This window comes from Callorhinchus milii, unplaced genomic scaffold (assembly GCF_018977255.1).
Source record: "Callorhinchus milii isolate IMCB2004 unplaced genomic scaffold, IMCB_Cmil_1.0 Scaffold28, whole genome shotgun sequence".
Classification (NCBI taxonomy): domain Eukaryota; kingdom Metazoa; phylum Chordata; class Chondrichthyes; order Chimaeriformes; family Callorhinchidae; genus Callorhinchus; species Callorhinchus milii.
In genome coordinates, this window is record NW_024704769.1 from 2,395,888 (window position 1) to 2,413,279 (window position 17,392).

At 57.4% G+C, this 17,392-nt stretch overlaps 1 protein-coding gene across 1 annotated transcript in view; it reads left to right on the top strand.

The window, feature by feature from the left end:
* The first annotated feature begins 2,089 nt into the window (after positions 1-2,089).
* LOC103190868 (electrogenic sodium bicarbonate cotransporter 4-like) overlaps positions 2,090-17,392 on the top strand; it is a 27,370-nt gene continuing 12,067 nt past the window's right edge. The window contains exons 1-6 of the mRNA XM_042344423.1: positions 2,090-2,344; positions 3,022-3,135; positions 4,069-4,230; positions 5,138-5,316; positions 5,977-6,049; positions 6,318-6,386. Coding sequence (XP_042200357.1) covers positions 2,090-2,344; positions 3,022-3,135; positions 4,069-4,230; positions 5,138-5,316; positions 5,977-6,049; positions 6,318-6,386 — 852 coding nt within the window. The remainder of the gene's footprint in view (positions 2,345-3,021; positions 3,136-4,068; positions 4,231-5,137; positions 5,317-5,976; positions 6,050-6,317; positions 6,387-17,392) is intronic.

Genomic DNA, 17,392 nt, shown 5'->3' on the forward strand with positions numbered 1-17,392 from the left:
CCGTTAGCATCTGGGTCGACAATCCCTCTTCCCCACCCGCTCCCCCAATTTCTCACCCCCTCCCCCACCCTGCGACCCCCCCCCCCCCCCCCCATCCTACCCCCAAAGCGGAGAGAGAGAGTGACCGGGTGCTCCATCCAGGTGGGGAAATCTCCATGTGGAGGTGCTGAAGGCCTGTGGAGCTCTCGGGGTGGTTCGGATAACTGTTAGTTGTTGTTGTTGTTGACGGTTACTGGATGCGCAGACATCATCCGGTCCTGTAGCTCAGTGGTTAGAGCCCTCGCCTCTCAAATGAGAGGACCCGGGTTCGATTCTTGGCCCGAGCGAAACATTGGGCCTCTGTTTACCCAATCGTTAGTCGATTGGCGGATCACTTTCACGGTTCATAATTTCGTGACAATAAAATAAAAATAATGCTAAAATAATAAGGATTTTTGTCGCTCAATCCACGACGGTTTGTGGGACGTCGCTGCGCGCAATCGGCTGCCCGCAAAACATAGTCAGTTCGCACACGCAGACACGATAAACAAGGATGATTATTATTATTATTAATATTACAGGTAACTTGCTCGCTGGCTCGGGGGCTGGCGTGAGTGGACTGTGACGGTTGCTAAGAACTGGAGAAGGTCAGCGAGATCTGGAGGCTGCCCACAAGTCAGTCACTGATGTGGCTGGTCAAGCGCTCAGTCGTGTCGAATTTGGTGTGGGAGGGGGCGCAGGGGGAGGGGGGGGGCGCGTGGAGGTGGTGGGGGTGGGAGAGAGGCTCCAGGTCTCCCTTCACCTTTCCCGAGAGGCTGTGTTTGCCAAGCGGAGCGTCCCAGCGTGCGCCTGGTGGGAGAGTTCCTCCCCAGGGCCTCTCCGTCTTGCACACAGGTCAGCTCACCGCTCCCTCATTCCCTGCCTCGCCTCGGCTCGCCTGACCTCCAGCTCAGAGGGTGGATGTCACAGCCCTGAGCGTAGATGTTGTGAACAGTGAGATGTCAGTGGGGTGGGAGGGGGGGTGAGCTGTGAATTGGGATAGCCCCCCACCCCCCCATAGGAATTCACAAGCAAATGCCACTGAAAAGCAACCGGCAAAACCTTGTCCTTTCCACACGGCTCAACAAACACTCACTGCTCTTTGTTGACCAATGCAGTCTATTGGCTGACGCTCCAGTGCATTGCTGGGGGTTGCGGGCGGTGGGGGGAGGGGGGGAGGGATGTAGAGCCGCATTGTCGGAGACCCCGTCCTTTGGATGAGACGTTAAACCCGAGCGCCCCTTCTTCACCCTGTCCCATCGCCCCAACTCCGACCATCTCTCTTTCCTCTCCAAGGTCCTGGAACGAGTCGTTGCTTCTCAGCTTCACTCCTTCCTTCCTCTCCCACCACTCCCTTCTCAAACCCCTCCATTCGGGTTTCCATGCCATCCCACAGCACAGAAACAGCCCTCATCCAAAGAGACACATTCTGTCCATCTGTGACCGGGGATCCCTCTGCCTCCTCGATCTCCTTGACCTCTCTGCTGCTGCAACCACCGTCGACCACTCTATCCTCATCCACCGCCTCTCCTCTCACCTTAACCTTCACGGCTCTGGCCTTGACTGGTTCTGATCGTACCTCTCACACCGCCTGCTCTTCATCTCCACGAACGGCTTCTTCTCCAGCCCCCGGACCGTCTCGTGCGGAGTTCCTCAGGGCTCTGACACCCAACTCTACCTCCCTGCCTCCACTCTTGACTCCAGGACCCAACTGCTGTCCTGACAGAATGTCTGTCAGACATCAAGCCCTGGATGAGAGCCAAGTTTCTTCTTGTTTGACCCTCAACTATCCACATCTGTATCATGACCCGCTTTGGCTTCCCCCACCTCCTCAACATCGCCCGGCTCCGCCAGTCTCACACCGCAGGCCACCGAGACCCTGAAACACTCATTCATAACATCGATCCTCGACAACAACAACAACAACAACAACTTGTACTTGTCCGCCCCCCCCCCCCGTTGGGGGAAGAGGCTGTTGAGGGGAGGAAGGTTTCTCTCGTCTCATAGGATAAGACTTAAGCCGCAGAGTTAAGAGTGAAACCCTTGTGTTTCGGTGCTGACAGTGAGCCCTATGACTGAGCCTCTCTCTCTCTCTCTCTCTATCTCTCTCCCTCCCTTTCCCAAGTACGATGTGTTTAACACCACAGAGCTGGACTGGAGCCAACTGAGTAAGAAGGAATGCCTGAAATATGGGGGGCAACTGGGGGGGAAGTCCTGCCCCTACGTGCCCGATCTCGCCCTCATGTCCTTCATCCTCTTCTTCGGAACCTACTCCATGACCGTCAGCCTCAAGAAGTTCAAGTTCAGCCGCTATTTCCCCACCAAGGTAAGCAGCTCCGCTCCGCAACCCCCCCCCTCTCTCCCCCCACACTCTCTCTCTCTCTCTCCATCCCAACCCCCATCTCTCTTCCGCCCACCCGCCATCCCATCCCCCCTACACTCCCCACTCGGGCCCACGTTCTCCCCCCACCACCCATTGGCGGATGAGTCTTCAGCCACTCTGACCGCAACCGCCCCCCCCAGCCTCAACTGCCTTCCCCCTGCTCTCTAGGATTACTCCCCCCCCCCACCCCCACCCCCTCACGCCCAACCATCTCAAATCCGTTACCATCTTTTCTCACTGCGCTTTCGGTCACCGTTCCTCCCCCTTTCCCCCTTCCTCCGTTCCCTCCACCTCACAGCCACGCCCCCCCCCCCCCCATTTAACTCAGCACCCGCCCCCACCCCAACGACCCCACAAGACGCTCTGGGAAAGGTGGTGTGTGTGTGTGTGTGTGTGGGGGGGCAACAAGTGCTACTGCTGTTGTTGTTGTTGTTTGTACAAGACAAGCTCCAGGTTTGAAATCCCATCGTGCACAACCCCTTCCCCTCTCCCTCTCCCCCTCCATCACCAGGCCCTCCCCCCACCCCCAACACCCCCCCCTCCCCGCATGCTAACCCCCTCCTCTCTCTCTCTCTCTCCCCCTCTTCCCCCCCTCTCTCCCCACTGGGTTGCCCTCTCAGATCCGGACTTTGCTCAGTGATTTCTGCACCGTCATCTCCATCCTCGTCTTCTGTGGTCTGGACGCGGTTGTGGGGTTGGACACCGTCAAACTGCACGTTCCTGTTGAAATAAAGGTTTGCCCCCCTGCTTTCCCCCCCCTCCTCCCCTCGCCTTCCCCCCCCACCCCCTCCGCACACACATCCTCCTCCCCATCACCTCTCATTTTCTCTCTCTCTTTTCTGTGTCAGGTGAAACTCTTGTGTCTTCTGGAGGGGGTCATAGTAATCATAAATAATAATAATAAAAAAGGTGCGACCAGTCCTACAAAAAAAATAATAACGATGACCAATCCCACGACTGTTTGGGGGGACGTCGCTGGGGCACAACCGCGATTCACCCACAAGGCGCACAGTCACTACACTTTGCAATATATTCAGGGAAGCGTTTTGAGGCTTCTGAACGACGTGACAAAGCGCTGTATCAAATGTGGAGATTATTATTATTATGATTCAGCCTTCGATCGCTTTTTCTATACTTACTTTCTACCGCTTCCTTTTTTTTTTCCCGTTCATCCTATCTTGTTTCTCTCTCTCTCTCTCCCTCCCTCTCTCTCTCTCTCTCTCTCTCTCTCTCTCCCCCGGACTCCGCTCTGCTTTCTCTCAGCTTCGGAAGCTCATCAGCGATTTCTCAATCTTCATGTCAATCCTGTTGTTTGTTGGGATCGACATGCTGATGGGCCTGAGCACCCCAAAACTGCGGGTGCCCACCCAGTTGAAGGTAAACACCCCCCCCACCCCGACACTCCCCCCCCCCCCCACCTCCTCCCCCGGGGAATATCCTTTTCTCATTCAGCGCGGGAGGGAGGAGTTTTCCCAAACCCCTTCGGACAAGCCCCCAGTGATTCCCGGGGATGTGATGGGGAGGGGGGTGCGGGGTGGGGCGGAGGCTCCAGGGTTTAGACGCCCCCTCCGCATCGTTCCTTCGGGTTACTAAATAACTGACTAACTGGCCCTCTGGCCTTTTGTGATCGTCGTTTCCCCCTCCCTCCCCCCACTTCCCCCCCACAGCCCACCCGTGCTGACCGCGGCTGGTTTATTATGCCGTTCGGGAAGAACGCCTGGTGGGTGTACTTGGCCAGCGCCCTCCCTGCCCTCCTCGTCACCATCCTCGTCTTCATGGACCAACAGATCACTGGAGTCATCGTCAACCGTAACGAGCACAAGCTGAAGGTAAATGGGGGTGGGGGGGGGGGGGTAGTAAATCTCAGTTGGGTTTGGAGACTCTTAAGCAACGGTGAGGGGTTTGCCTGCGCCTCAGACACCCGGCTGATCACGGTGATGGGTTTCCATGTGTGTCGGACACCCGGCCGGTCAAAAAATATGTTAAGTGGCACTGTCCCCATTGTATTTGGCTGAGGATCTCTCTCTGACCAGCTGAGATGTTCTCAGTCACACAGGGTGGGTGGGTGGGTGGGAGGGAGGTGTGGGTAGGACTTCTCAGCTTGGTTTGGAGACCCTTAAGCAACGGTGATGGGTTTTCTCCATTTGTCAGACCTCCGGCTGCCCCCCCCAAAAAAAGGGTGGGAGATCTTTAACGTCCGCCCAAACATGGCGCAGCTTAGTTTGATGGCTCATTCGAAGGATGGAGCCTTCAACAATGCAGCATTTCCCATTCCCCCTTCCCTCCCCACTTCCACTGCCCCGTTACACCCCCCCCCCACCCTCTGCTGGCCCCCCACCCTCCCTCCCACCCACCTTCACTGAACCTCTCCCTCCCCACTCTGCCCCTCTCCCTCCCTCCCTCCTGCCAGACTCCCCACTTCCGCTGACCACCTCCCTCCTTCGCCCCCTCCCTCCCCTCCCCCTCCCACCCTCCCTCCCTCCCTCCCTCCACTCCGCAGGACTCATCCAACACCGCCCTGGAGTATCAGTCAACCCGGACTGTGTTTGCTCGAACACACAACTCGCTGTGCGTATAACATCTCCCGTCGCACAGTCACTGCAGTTTATAGACCAACTCTGGCGGGAGGGTGTGGGGGTGGTGGGGAGTGGGGGGTTAAGGCGATCAGATACGGTGCCACAGCGAGGCCATTCCTAACAGACACACACGTGTGACTGTGACTCTCTCCCACCACAGAAGGGAGCCGGTTATCACCTGGACCTGTTCTGGGTGGGGATCTTGTTGGCCGTCTGCTCCTTCATGGGGCTGCCCTGGTACGTGGCAGCCACCGTCATCTCCATCGCTCACATCGACGGCCTCAAGATGGAGACGGAGACGAGCGCCCCAGGCGAACATCCCCAGTTCCTGGGAGTCAGGTAGGTCCTCTGACAGGGTGTCGGTCACACGGCCACACGCAGACACAGTCGTACAGTCACACACAGTCACACTGTAACATAGTCACATAGAGTTACATGGGCAGGTAGTTCTATAGTTCCAACACATGTTTACACGGAGCCTTTCGGGTCAGGAGGAGGTCCCAAGGTGCTGGACATTCAGGGATTCGGAGCCAAGCTGAGGATTGGGATCGGGGTGGGGGGAGGGGTAGGAAGGAGGGTGGCCAAAGTCACAGTCGAAGAGGAGGGTCTTGAAGGAGGCAAGGGAGGGAGTGAGGCAAAGGGAATGTGGGATGGGGTTCCAAAGGGTTGGGGAAGAGGGGCCGAAGACCTGACTGTTGATGGTGGGATGGGGCGGGTGGGAGACATGGAGCCCACTGAGCGGAAACAGACTGATAGGGGGTCAGAGGTGTAGGAGGGGGGCAAGGCAGTGGAGGGCTTTAAAGGCGAGGACGAGGATTTTGAGCTCTATCCCCTGGAGGACGGGGAGTCCAGTGGAGCCGGGTAAGGGATTGAGGGGTTGATGGGGTCACGGAGCCTGGTGCGGGAGTGACACAGGGTTGTGTAGTTGAGGGAGTCCATCACAGAGGGACCGAGCACGGTGCGGGTCACTTCACTAACACTGGTTTCCTCTGTCCCCAGGGAGCAGAGATTCACCGGCGTTGTGGTATTTATCCTGACCGGGGTCTCGGTTTTCCTGGCCCCCATCCTGAAGGTGAGAGAGGCAGCCCCTCCCCTCGGCAAACTGGGGCGAGGGGCGTGGGTGGGGTGGGGTGGTGCAGTCGGACGGGATGGGACATGAGGGGTGGGAGTCTGTCCTGGAGCTGATGTGGTGCGAGTTTATGTCGTTATACGATTCGAGTTCAGGTACAGATCAGCCGTGATCTAATAGAATGGCGGAACAGGCTCGAGGGGCTGAATGGCCTCCTCCGGTTCCTACGTTCCTCTGACTGACTTGAAGTGTTGGTGTCTTGGTTCCTCAGTACATCCCGATGGCTGTGCTGTACGGAGTTTTCCTCTACATGGGGGTGGCCTCACTGAACGGCATTCAGGTGGGTTTTCACCGCAACACCCCCCCCCCCACCCCCCACCCACGCACGCTCACACTGTGCTGCCAGCGACTGGGGAGAGGGGTGCGCGGGTGGCGGACCAGGGCAAAGGGACCTTATATGATATGTTGCGCGTGCGCCCGTGTTAGTGCACGCATCCGTGGGCGCGTTTTGCCTTCGCGCTCCTTCGCATGTGCGCTGGCGCACGTCCGTGCAAACTGGCTGCCGCGTTGACCTACGGGCACCCAGTCACGACGCAACACTCCGCAACCGTTGCTGGGACGTGCTGGGAAGGGTTTCCGGGTGAGCGGCGGGCGAGCTCGGCGTCAGGTCGAGGATCGATGTTATGAATGAGTGTTTCAGGGTCTCGGTGGCCTGCGGTGTGAGACTGGGAGCCGGGCGATGTTGAGGAGGTGGGGAAGCCAAAGCGGGTCATGATACAGATGTGGATAGTTGAGGGTCAAACAAGAAGAAACTTGGCTCTCATCCAGGGCTTGATGTCTGACAGACATTCTGTCAGGACAGCAGTTGGTCCTGGAGTCAAGAGTGGAGGCAGGGAGGTAGAGTTGGGTGTCAGAGCCCTGAGGAACTCCGCACGAGACGGTCCGGGGGCTGGAGAAGAAGCCGTTCGTGGAGATGAAGAGCAGGCGGTGTGAGAGGTACGATCAGAACCAGTCAAGGCCAGAGCCGTGAAGGTTAAGGTGAGAGGAGAGGCGGTGGATGAGGATAGAGTGGTCGACGGTGGTTGCAGCAGCAGAGAGGTCAAGGAGATCGAGGAGGCAGAGGGATCCCCGGTCACAGATGGACAGAATGTGTCTCTTTGGATGAGGGTCTTTTCTGTGTGTGGGATGGCATGGAAACCCGAATGGAGGGGTTTGAGAAGGGAGTGGTGGGAGAGGAAGGAAGGAGTGAAGCTGAGAAGCAACGACTCGTTCCAGGACCTTGGAGAGGAAAGAGAGATGGTCGGAGTTGGGGCGATGGGACAGGGTGAAGAAGGGGCGCTCGGGTTTAACGTCTCATCCAAAGGACGGGGTCTCCGACAATGCGGCTCTACATCCCTCCCCCACTCCCCCCACCGCCCGCAACCCCCAGCATGCACTGGAGCGTCAGCCAATAGACTGCATTGGTCAACAAAGAGCAGTGAGTGTTTGTTGAGCCGTGTGGAAAGGACAAGGTTTTGCCGGTTGCTTTTCAGTGGCATTTGCTTGTGAATTCCTATGGGGGGTGGGGGGCTATCCCAATTCACAGCTCACCCCCCTCCCACCCCACTGACATCTCACTGTTCACAACATCTACGCTCAGGGCTGTGACATCCACCCTCTGAGCTGGAGGTCAGGCGAGCCGAGGCGAGGCAGGGAATGAGGGAGCGGTGAGCTGACCTGTGTGCAAGACGGAGAGGCCCTGGGGAGAACTCTCCCACCAGGCGCACGCTGGGACGCTCCGCTTGGCAAACACAGCCTCTCGGGAAAGGTGAAGGGAGACCTGGAGCCTCTCTCCCACCCCCACCACCTCCACGCGCCCCCCCCTCCCCCTGCGCCCCCTCCCACACCAAATTCGACACGACTGAGCGCTTGACCAGCCACATCAGTGACTGACTTGTGGGCAGCCTCCAGATCTCGCTGACCTTCTCCAGTTCTTAGCAACCGTCACAGTCCACTCACGCCAGCCCCCGAGCCAGCGAGCAAGTTACCTGTAATATTAATAATAATAATAATCATCCTTGTTTATCGTGTCTGCGTGTGCGAACTGACTATGTTTTGCGGGCAGCTGATTGCGCGCAGCGACGTCCCACAAACCGTCGTGGATTGAGCGACAAAAATCCTTATTATTTTAGCATTATTTTTATTTTATTGTCACGAAATTATGAACCCCGTGAAAGTGATCCGCCAATCGACTAACGATTGGGTAAACAGAGGCCCAATGTTTCGCTCGGCCAAGAATCGAACCCGGGTCCTCTCATTTGCGAGGCGAGGGCTCTAACCACTGAGCTACAGGACCGGATGATGTCTGCGCATCCGGTAACCGTCAACAACAACAACAACTAACAGTTATCCGAACCAACCCGAGAGCTCCACAGGCCTTCAGCACCTCCACATGGAGATTTCCCCATCTGGATGGAGCACCCGGTCACTCTCTCTCTCGCTTTGGGGAGTAGGATGGGGGGGGGGGGGGGGGTCGCAGGGTGGGGGAGGGGGAGAAATTGGGGGAGCGGGTGGGGAAGAGGGATTGTCGACCCAGATGCTAACGGTAGAGACAGAGGAACAGACAGCTATAGGTGAGGAGGTGGGGGAGAGGGTTTCAGACCAAACAACAACAAATGACATTTATTTCAGGGTTGGGACATCTCAAAGTACTCCACAGGGTTCAGAGGTTGTGGTGGTAAGTCCCCATTCCCCCCCCGCACATGTTCCCCCCACCCCACACACACCCAGCCCACCCCCCCACCCTGGAGGACCACCCCAGTAACAATAAGACAGCAAGACCTTCCACCTGCTGTTGGTTGAGTCTCACTGTTGCTCGGCCGTGGCTGGGGGTCACCACTCCTCCCCCGAGAGGTAGTCTTTGGCTCCGATGTCCAGCGGCTGGTACCCCCCCTCCCTGGGGAGACACAGACACCAGCCGGCCCCCGACACGTCCACATCCTCAAAGGCCCTCAACGCCCTGAAACCGTCCACCAGGTCCCCGCTCCCTGGCAGGGTCTTCAGGTAACTCCAGGTCAGAACACTTCCCACCAGCTGCCAGAGACGGTGGGGAGAGAGCGAGAGAGAGAAGGGGCGCGGAGGGGGGTCAGGGAGAAGTGGGGGGGTGGGGAGAGAAGGGGAGCCGGGGAAGAGGGCGGAATTCACACAAAGTCAAGATACAATTCACACAACAACAACAACAAATGACATTTACACAGCGCCTGTCACGAGGGGAGGACGTCTCGAAAAACCCTCCGGAATTCAGGAGCTGTGGGTTCGACCCCCAACCCTTCCCCCCCCCACACACACGCCGTCCCCCCACACACACCCAATCGCACACGTCAAGGAATGTTATAGCTCCTGTATTCCAGGCTGCAATCTTTAGCTCGGGGGTGACAGAGTGAGGGGGTGGGGGGGGGAGGGAGAGAGAGAGAGAGCCCTTATTGTTGGAGGTGCCCTCCCCTCCATAAAATTGCTCCCCCTCTCGCCTCCTCTCGGCTGTTTTTCGGGGACATTTCTGAGCTCGAACTGTTTGGCCTCAATAATACAGTGACTGCACTTTACGGCGAGTCTGTCCTGCGAAGCTCGGTGACAAAAGTCGCCGCCTGACTGACACGGAATATTATCATCACTATTAATAACTGAACGTTCCTGCGACTTTACGATGCTCTGATACGGTACATCAGGCCATCGGACACCCTCTCGGATGATGGCCCCATATCCCGCAGATTCAATTACTTTCCAATCAGCAGTAGGACACGGTGTAGCAGCAGTCAGAGCGGCATAACACTGATAACACTCTCTCCGCTTATACACAGCAGATTCACTCTCCCCCACCCCCCCTCCGCCTCCTCCTCTCTCACTCTCCCTCCTTCCGCCCCCCCCCCCCCCACCACCTCCCTCCCACCCTCCCTCCCTCCCTCCGCCACTAGCAGACGGAGAGGAGCAGCACGACCCAGTCAACAACAACAACAACTTGTACTTTCCACCGGCGTGACCCGAAGATGGGGAAGGATGGGGGGGGGATTAGGTAGCGACAGAGGGAGAGAGAGCGACAGAGGTTCGTGGAAGCGATGGTGGCACGTCAGGACAACAGGAGCCCGGAGCCAGCCGTGAGGAGGCAGCGGGATGTGGGTTTGGTGGGGGGGGGGGGGCGGCGGTGGGGGGTGAACGGGTGGGAGAGGGAGGGAGGGAGGGAGGTGTCGGGGCGCGAAGGGATATGAAACGAGTGAGAGGGTCTTGGAATCAAATAAAAATAATAATATCCTGCCATTTGAGAGCGCCTTCTCACGTCTTCGAGCGTCTCAAAGCGCTTCACGGAACGATGCGTAAAGTGAATCGACTGTGTATTTGTGGGCGAAATCTGGAGACTCACACACTCACTCACTCACACAATCCTACACACAGACACACACTCTGACACACACACACACACACACTGACACACACGCACACGGGCAGTATAAAGATTTCTCCTTTAACGAAAACCCTCTTTCCCGGAACAAATGCTTTGAAGAAATTGCAATTAATACGGAACCCAGGAATCGGCTCAATAATTGAAGACTTTTCATTAGCATTTCACTGTAGGCAGCGCCGGCGCAGCCCAGCGCCACTCACTCACACCCGCCCACAGATCAGACACTGCATCAGTTCGACTGCGTGTGAGATATGTGCGACTGTGTGTGAGAGTATGTGCGACTGTGTGTGAGAGTATGTGCGACTGTGTGTGAGAGTATGTGCGACTGTGTGTGAGAGAAGGTGCGACTGTGTGTGAGAGAAGGTGTGACTGTGTGAGAGTATGTGCGACTGCGTGTGAGAGTATGTGCGACTGCGTGTGAGAGTATGTGCGACTGCGTGTGAGAGTATGTGCGACTGTGTGTGAGAGAAGGTGTGACTGTGTGAGAGTATGTGCGACTGCGTGTGAGAGTATGTGCGACTGTGTGTGAGAGTATGTGCGACTGTGTGTGAGCGTACGTGACTGTATGTGAGTGTGTGTGAGTTTGAACGTGAGACTGTGTGAGTGAGATTGTGTCAGGACTGGTGAGAGCGAGAACGTGACTGTGAGATGGATGGGATGAAGAGAAAAAAAAGACTCGTTATGGAACTTTGCTCAGTTAATTACATAAATTACAGGATAGAGCGAGAGATACCGAGAGAGGGAGCCAGAGAGGGGAGAGAGAACAAGAGAGAGAGAGAGAGGAGAGAGCGGAGAGAGAGGAGAGAGTAAGAGAGAGAGTGCGACAGACAGACAGACAGACAGAGAGAGCAAGAGAAAGAAAGAGAGAGACGGACAGACAGTAGACAAAGAGACAGACAGCGAGAGGGGGCAATGCTGGGCAGAGGGTACTTGTGATGTGAATGGGAAAGTGGCAAAGCAAGAGACGGAGAGAGAGAGAGAGAGAGAGAGAAGGAGAGAGTGTTTGTGAGGAGAGAAAGTCACTGTAGTTTCCCTGTGATGGGCAGCGAGATAATGGGAGAGAGGTTAATAACAGGGGCCACACAGTCTGCGCTACACTTGGCAACTGGTCAGAGTGTCCGTCAATTGCGTGAGGTCAGGGGAGAGGGGGAACGAGAGAGAAAGAAGATGGAACGAGAGAGAGAGAGAGGGAGAAAGAGAATGAACGAGAGAGGGGGAGAGGGAACGAATGAGAGAGAGAAGAGAGAGAGAGAGAGAGAGGGGGAGGGTGACAAGGATTAAAACGAGCGAGCGAGAGCAAAGAGTTGGAACGAGAAGAGTGATAGAGCACAAGAACGAGAGGGAGAGAACATGAGTGAGTGAGAGAGAGAGGGAGAGAGAGAGAGAAAACGAGAGTGAGGGAGAACAAGAGTGACCTCGAAGGAGAGATGCTTGAGCTCAGGGAGATGTTAGTCAATGGCTGGTTTGAGCCGAGCTTCACCGCATCGCGCTCGCTCAGGGAGTTTGTGCACGATTTTGCCCTCGACACACTCCCCTCTCCCCCTCCCATCATACACGCACTCCAATCACTCTCTCTCTCTCTCTCTCTATATATATATATACCAATACTGTAAAGTGTAGTGACTGGGGACACGTCAGCCGGTTTGCACACAGCGACGTCCTCGCGAACAGGGTGAGCGGCGCGATTGATTTCATTGGGTGGGTGGAGTGGGGGGGGGATGGTGATGGAGAGATAGAGAAGTGGAGATTGTCGGCGAGGAAGCTCTCTTCTCTTTTCACACTCGCGCTGCGGGTGGGGGGGGGGGGGTTGGGTGGGGGAGGGAGATCTTTAAAATCCGCCTAGATGAAGCCTGGACGAAGAGTGAGGGTTAAAGGTCCCCTTTGAAAGATGGCGTCAATGATAATACAGTGCTCTCTGCCCCCGTATCCAGCCCATCGAGCTACCGGGCAAGAGGTTGTGAATCTGGTACTACTCAACCTCGAGAGGGTGGGGTTGAGCGAGTGGGGTGAGGCTGGGGTGATGTTGAGACAGTAGTGGGGTGAGGTTGGGGGTGACGGTGAGGAGGGGGTGGGTGAGGGAGAATGGGGTGAGATTGGGAGGAGTGGGAGGTTGTGGTCAGATCGGGGGGAAGGGGAGGCTGGGGGTGAGATTGGGGGTGGTTGGGGGTGAGATTGCGGGGGAGGGCTTGGATGGGTAATAGGTGAGGGATGTGGGCGAAGGGCTGTGTTCGGGTGTGGGTAAGGGAGAGTGGGGTGAGATTGGGGGGGGGTAGGTTGGGGATAAGACTGGGGTGAGGGGAGTGGGGTGAAGTTGGATTGAAGTTGAAGTGAGGGTGGAGATGCGGGTGAGGGGCTGGGTGGGGGTAGGTGAGGTGCGCGGTGGGGGTAAGGTGAGGGTGTGGGTGTGGGACTGGGTTTGGGTGTCGATGAGGGGAGTGGGGTGAGGTTGGGGTTGAGGGGCTGGGTGGGTGAGGCTGGGCCGGTTCAGCGTGAGGGTGAAGAGATTACAGCAGGCATTTCATTACGATCAGAGCAAACGTGGAGCAGTTGAGGTTGGTTTAAGATGCCGCAGGCCAGGAAAAGGATCTCATTAGGGCATCTCTGGTCCCACCTCATTTCAAGGCTGGATGGTCCTGCCTTATCTCGCGCTGGCCCCTGACACCAGAGATCAGTCGCTCGCTCACACAGCCGATGAGATGCGATGCGTAAAAATCTCCGCACCTCTGCTCTGGCAATGCTCCCTCTGCCTTTCAGGCGGCCAAGTACGAGGCAGAGCGAGCATTGCCAGAGCGAGTGGTTTGCCCCCACTTTACTGAGCAGAGATGTCAGAGACTCAGCTGCGTCGTTGAAACCTGTTGGCTTTTTCCTCCCTTTGATGTCGTGGGATCGTAGGCCGGGTGGGCCAAGCAGGGGCAAGGGCAGGTTGCGCGGGGCTGGAGGGGGTCGAGGGTGGATGGGGAGGGGCTCGTGCCAGGGGAGGTGGGGCTCGGCGCAGGGCTGGGGACAGGGTACGGGGATGTGGAGTGGAGTTGGATGGAGGCAGGGACTGGGTGGGTCTGGGGCCGGGGCAGGGCAAAGCTAGGCTGGTGGGGGTGGGGGGTGGGGCTGAGGGCAGGACAGGGGGAAGGTGATTACCTGGGGGAGGAGCATGGCCACCAGAATGCCCACCATGACGCTGAGATTGTCTTCGAACCACAGCGAAATAGCGTCAACACAGCCTCGAGCGTAGATATAGCCATCGGTCTCCACTCGCTGTCAACAGCAACACACACACCATTAACCTTGATAACACCCACCACCACCACCGCCACCACAACAGCACCCGCTACCACCCACAGCATCACCCACAGCATCACCCACAACGCTAGGACGGAGCACTACGATGGGAATGACCGAGCTCCTGACAGAGGAGAGGTTCAGCGACAACAGATGATATTACAGATGGGGTTAGGATCAAGGAGGGGTAGAGGACAGGAGGGTGGGGGTAGGAGGGTGACCGAAGGTGCAGTCGAAGAAGAAGAGGGTCTCGAGACTGGCTTGAAAGGAGGCGAGAAGGGAGGGAGGGGGGGGGCGAGGCGAAGGGTCTGTGGGATGGAGTTCCAAAAGTTGGGGCAGAGAGGCTGAAGGTCAGACTGCCGATGGTGGTGTCCGAGCAGGTGGGGGATATGGGGAGCAATCCAATTGGGGCAAGGACTCCAGATGAGTCAGGAGAGAGTCTGAACGTGGACATGGAGTGAGATCCCCTTATCCCCTTCCCCTCCTCCCTCCCCTCTCTCTCCCACACCAACCACACCCCCACCCCCCCCCACCCACACGGCCAAGCTCTTACCTCAGCCGGAGCGCCTGATAGCCACACTGAGTGTTGATCATCACATCGCCCTCCTGACAGAGCACACAACACGGCAGGTATACCGCAATTTGCCTTCGCCCACAAACACGCACTCACACTGTACACACGCACTCATTTACGCACACCTACAAAGGTACACACGTACGCACTACACAGACAAACGCACTCACGCACGCACACACAATACACATGCTATCATATACGCGCACATATAAACATACACATTGACACACCTCACAGACATAGGCAATTTGCACGCACACAGACGCACATACGCAGACACGCAGTTCGCTAGCAGAAACCTTGACCCTCTTCCCCCCCCCCTCCGCGCGCCCCCCACACATCCTACAATCCCCCCTGAGGGTCTGCGTGTGCCCTACAGGCACTGCGTGTGGATAGACCGTTCCCATCACCCCTCCTCTCTCAATGACAAGTCACGAGCCTTTCAGTCGGACAGGAAATTGGACGGAGAATTGCTGCGAGATCATCCCAATCTGCTTCACAGCAATCTGTTTATATTCTCCCTCTCGGGAAATCTCTTGCTGTAGATTAGATACTGCTGCGGGTGTCTTATTCCCTCCTGTCTGGCTGTCTGGCTGAATGTCTGGCTGTCTTGCTGACTGTCTGTCTGTCTGACTGTCTGGCTGACAGACAGACAGATAGACTGACTGACTGTCTGACTGACTAGCTGGCTGACTGGCTGGGAGCTCGATCAGACATAAAGATATTAAAAAAACTAATTAAAAATGCAAGAGTTGAACCATTAACCAGTCAATATTTGGGGACAGCTAAAGCATTATTATCGCGAGTCGGAGAATTACAGTCAGGGCTTCAGACAATTAATGTGGAGAGTAATTCAGGTGCTGAGAGAATCCTCACAGGTTATTACAGAGAATAATAAGGGAGGGAGGGAGGGAGGGGTGGGAAGGAGGGAGGCCTTTCGTCAGGAGGACTCCAAGGGCTGGACACAGAGTTCGGATCCAGCTGAGGATGGAGTCGGGGGGGTGAGGGCGAGTGGGGGGGAGGGTGGACAAAGTCCAGTCGAAGAGGAGGGTCTTGAAGGAGGCAAGGGAGGGGGCGAGATGGAGTTCCAGAGGGTGGGTGCAGAGTGGCAAAAGGCCGCCGAGGGATAGTGGGGCGAGCAAGGCGGGGACGTGAAGCAGGCAGGAGCCCGCTGAGTGGAGGGAGCGAACAGGGTGGTGGGGGTTAGGAGGTGGCAGAGGTCGGGGGTAGCAAAACCATGGTGGGCTTTGAAGGTGAGGACCAGGATCTTGAACTGTATCCTCTGTGCGACGGGAAGCCGGTGGAGTCGGCGAGGATGGGGGTGGATAGGGTCGCGGAGCAACGGGGAGAGCCTCGGCTCAACAAGACGTTCAACTGGAGAAAGTTCGCTCTCGTCCAGGATTGATGTCTGGTGGACATTCTGTCAGGACAGCAGTGGGTCCTGGAGTCAAGGGTGGGGGCAGAGACACACACACACACTCACACACACACACTCACTCACACAGACACACACTCACGTACTCACACAGACACACACACACACACTGAATTGATTACCATTCCCCCCTCCACTCCTGGCAACGGCTCACATTGCACTGCATCGAGCTCAGTAACTCACGGTGAATTAAAATTGCTTTATTGACAGCCCTCTCGGCCTCCGCCCACCCACCCCCACCCCCCCCGTCCCCCACCCCCTCTCCTCTCCCCCGTGGTGGCATTCCGCAATCTAACTCATAAATCAGGAGTGAGAAGCAGGAGTCAGGACGCTCATTATTGAAACAGGATTAATTTTTGGCCGAGAGCGCACGGCCTCAGCCGGACAGACAAACTCTCCTCTGGCGCCGCAGTCAGCACTCACCGCAGTCAGTGCTTTCATCAGCAGAACTCGTGCGGCACATCGTCTGAAAGCGTTTCACGCAATCCTACTGTCCAGGTGCAGAGACACTGGGTGTTTGTGGCAAATAGCAGCTTCCACGTTTGACCCCCTCAGCAACGTCCCCGTCAATAATAATCCTAGCATTTGCCCCTTGTTGTGTCGGGGCTGGCAGTGGTGGGGGGGGGGGGAGAGGGGGAGCGCTGGGGGTGGGGGGAGCGCTGGGGGTGGGGGAGCGCTGGGGTGGGGGGAGCGCTGGGGGTGGGGAGCGCTGGGGTGGGGGGAGCGCTGGGGGTGGGGGAGCGCTGGGGGTGGGGGGAGCGCTGGGGGTGGGGGAGCGCTGGGGGTGGGGGAGCGCTGGGGGTGGGGGGAGCGCTGGGGGTGGGGGAGCGCTGGGGGTGGGGGGAGCGCTGGGGGTGGGGGGAGCGCTGGGGGTGGGGGAGCGCTGGGGGTGGGGGGAGCGCTGGGGGGTGGGGGAGTGCTGGGTTGGGGGTGGGGGGGGAGCACTGGGCTAGTGGGGAGCGCTGGCCTGGGGGGGACGCTGGGCTAGTGAGGAGGGGAAGGGTGGGGGGCGGGTGTGACTGACCTGCTCCGCACACAGCATGTGTAAGGCACGCCACATGCAGAGGGACCCGGGGCCTGACATGCGTGGTACTGATTGGCCTCCCAGTCCATGTACTCGTCGCCCCCACAACACGCAAACTGTCGGCAAAAAGAGAAACACATAATAAATACCAACAACATGTCTGACAATGGCTACAGCTGCTCCTATTTGCAGGGGTTTGGGGTGGGGGGGGGTGGGGTGGGGGGGGGAGAGTGGGGGGAATGGGGATGATTGGGTGGCTCTTTCAAAGATCCAGCACGGGCCCCGATGGCCCGAATGGCCTCCTCCTCTGCTGTAATATTCTATAATTCTATGCTTCTACCTCCGGAGAGCGATCCCAAGCGCTTCAAACGGTTTCCTGTAAAGTGTAGTGACTGTGTGTTTGTGGGTGGCACACGCTCGCTCGCTCGCAGCGAGGATCGGTGTTATTCCTGGATGTAACGGGAGCAATCCTGTGATCGGGAGTCGGGGTCGGCGGCGTGGGGGGGGAGGATTGTAGATGCACGTGCGTGTGCACGTGTGTTGAGTTATGTACGTGTATGCAGCAATCACTATGCGTGTGTTGGCGCGTGTGTATCGGG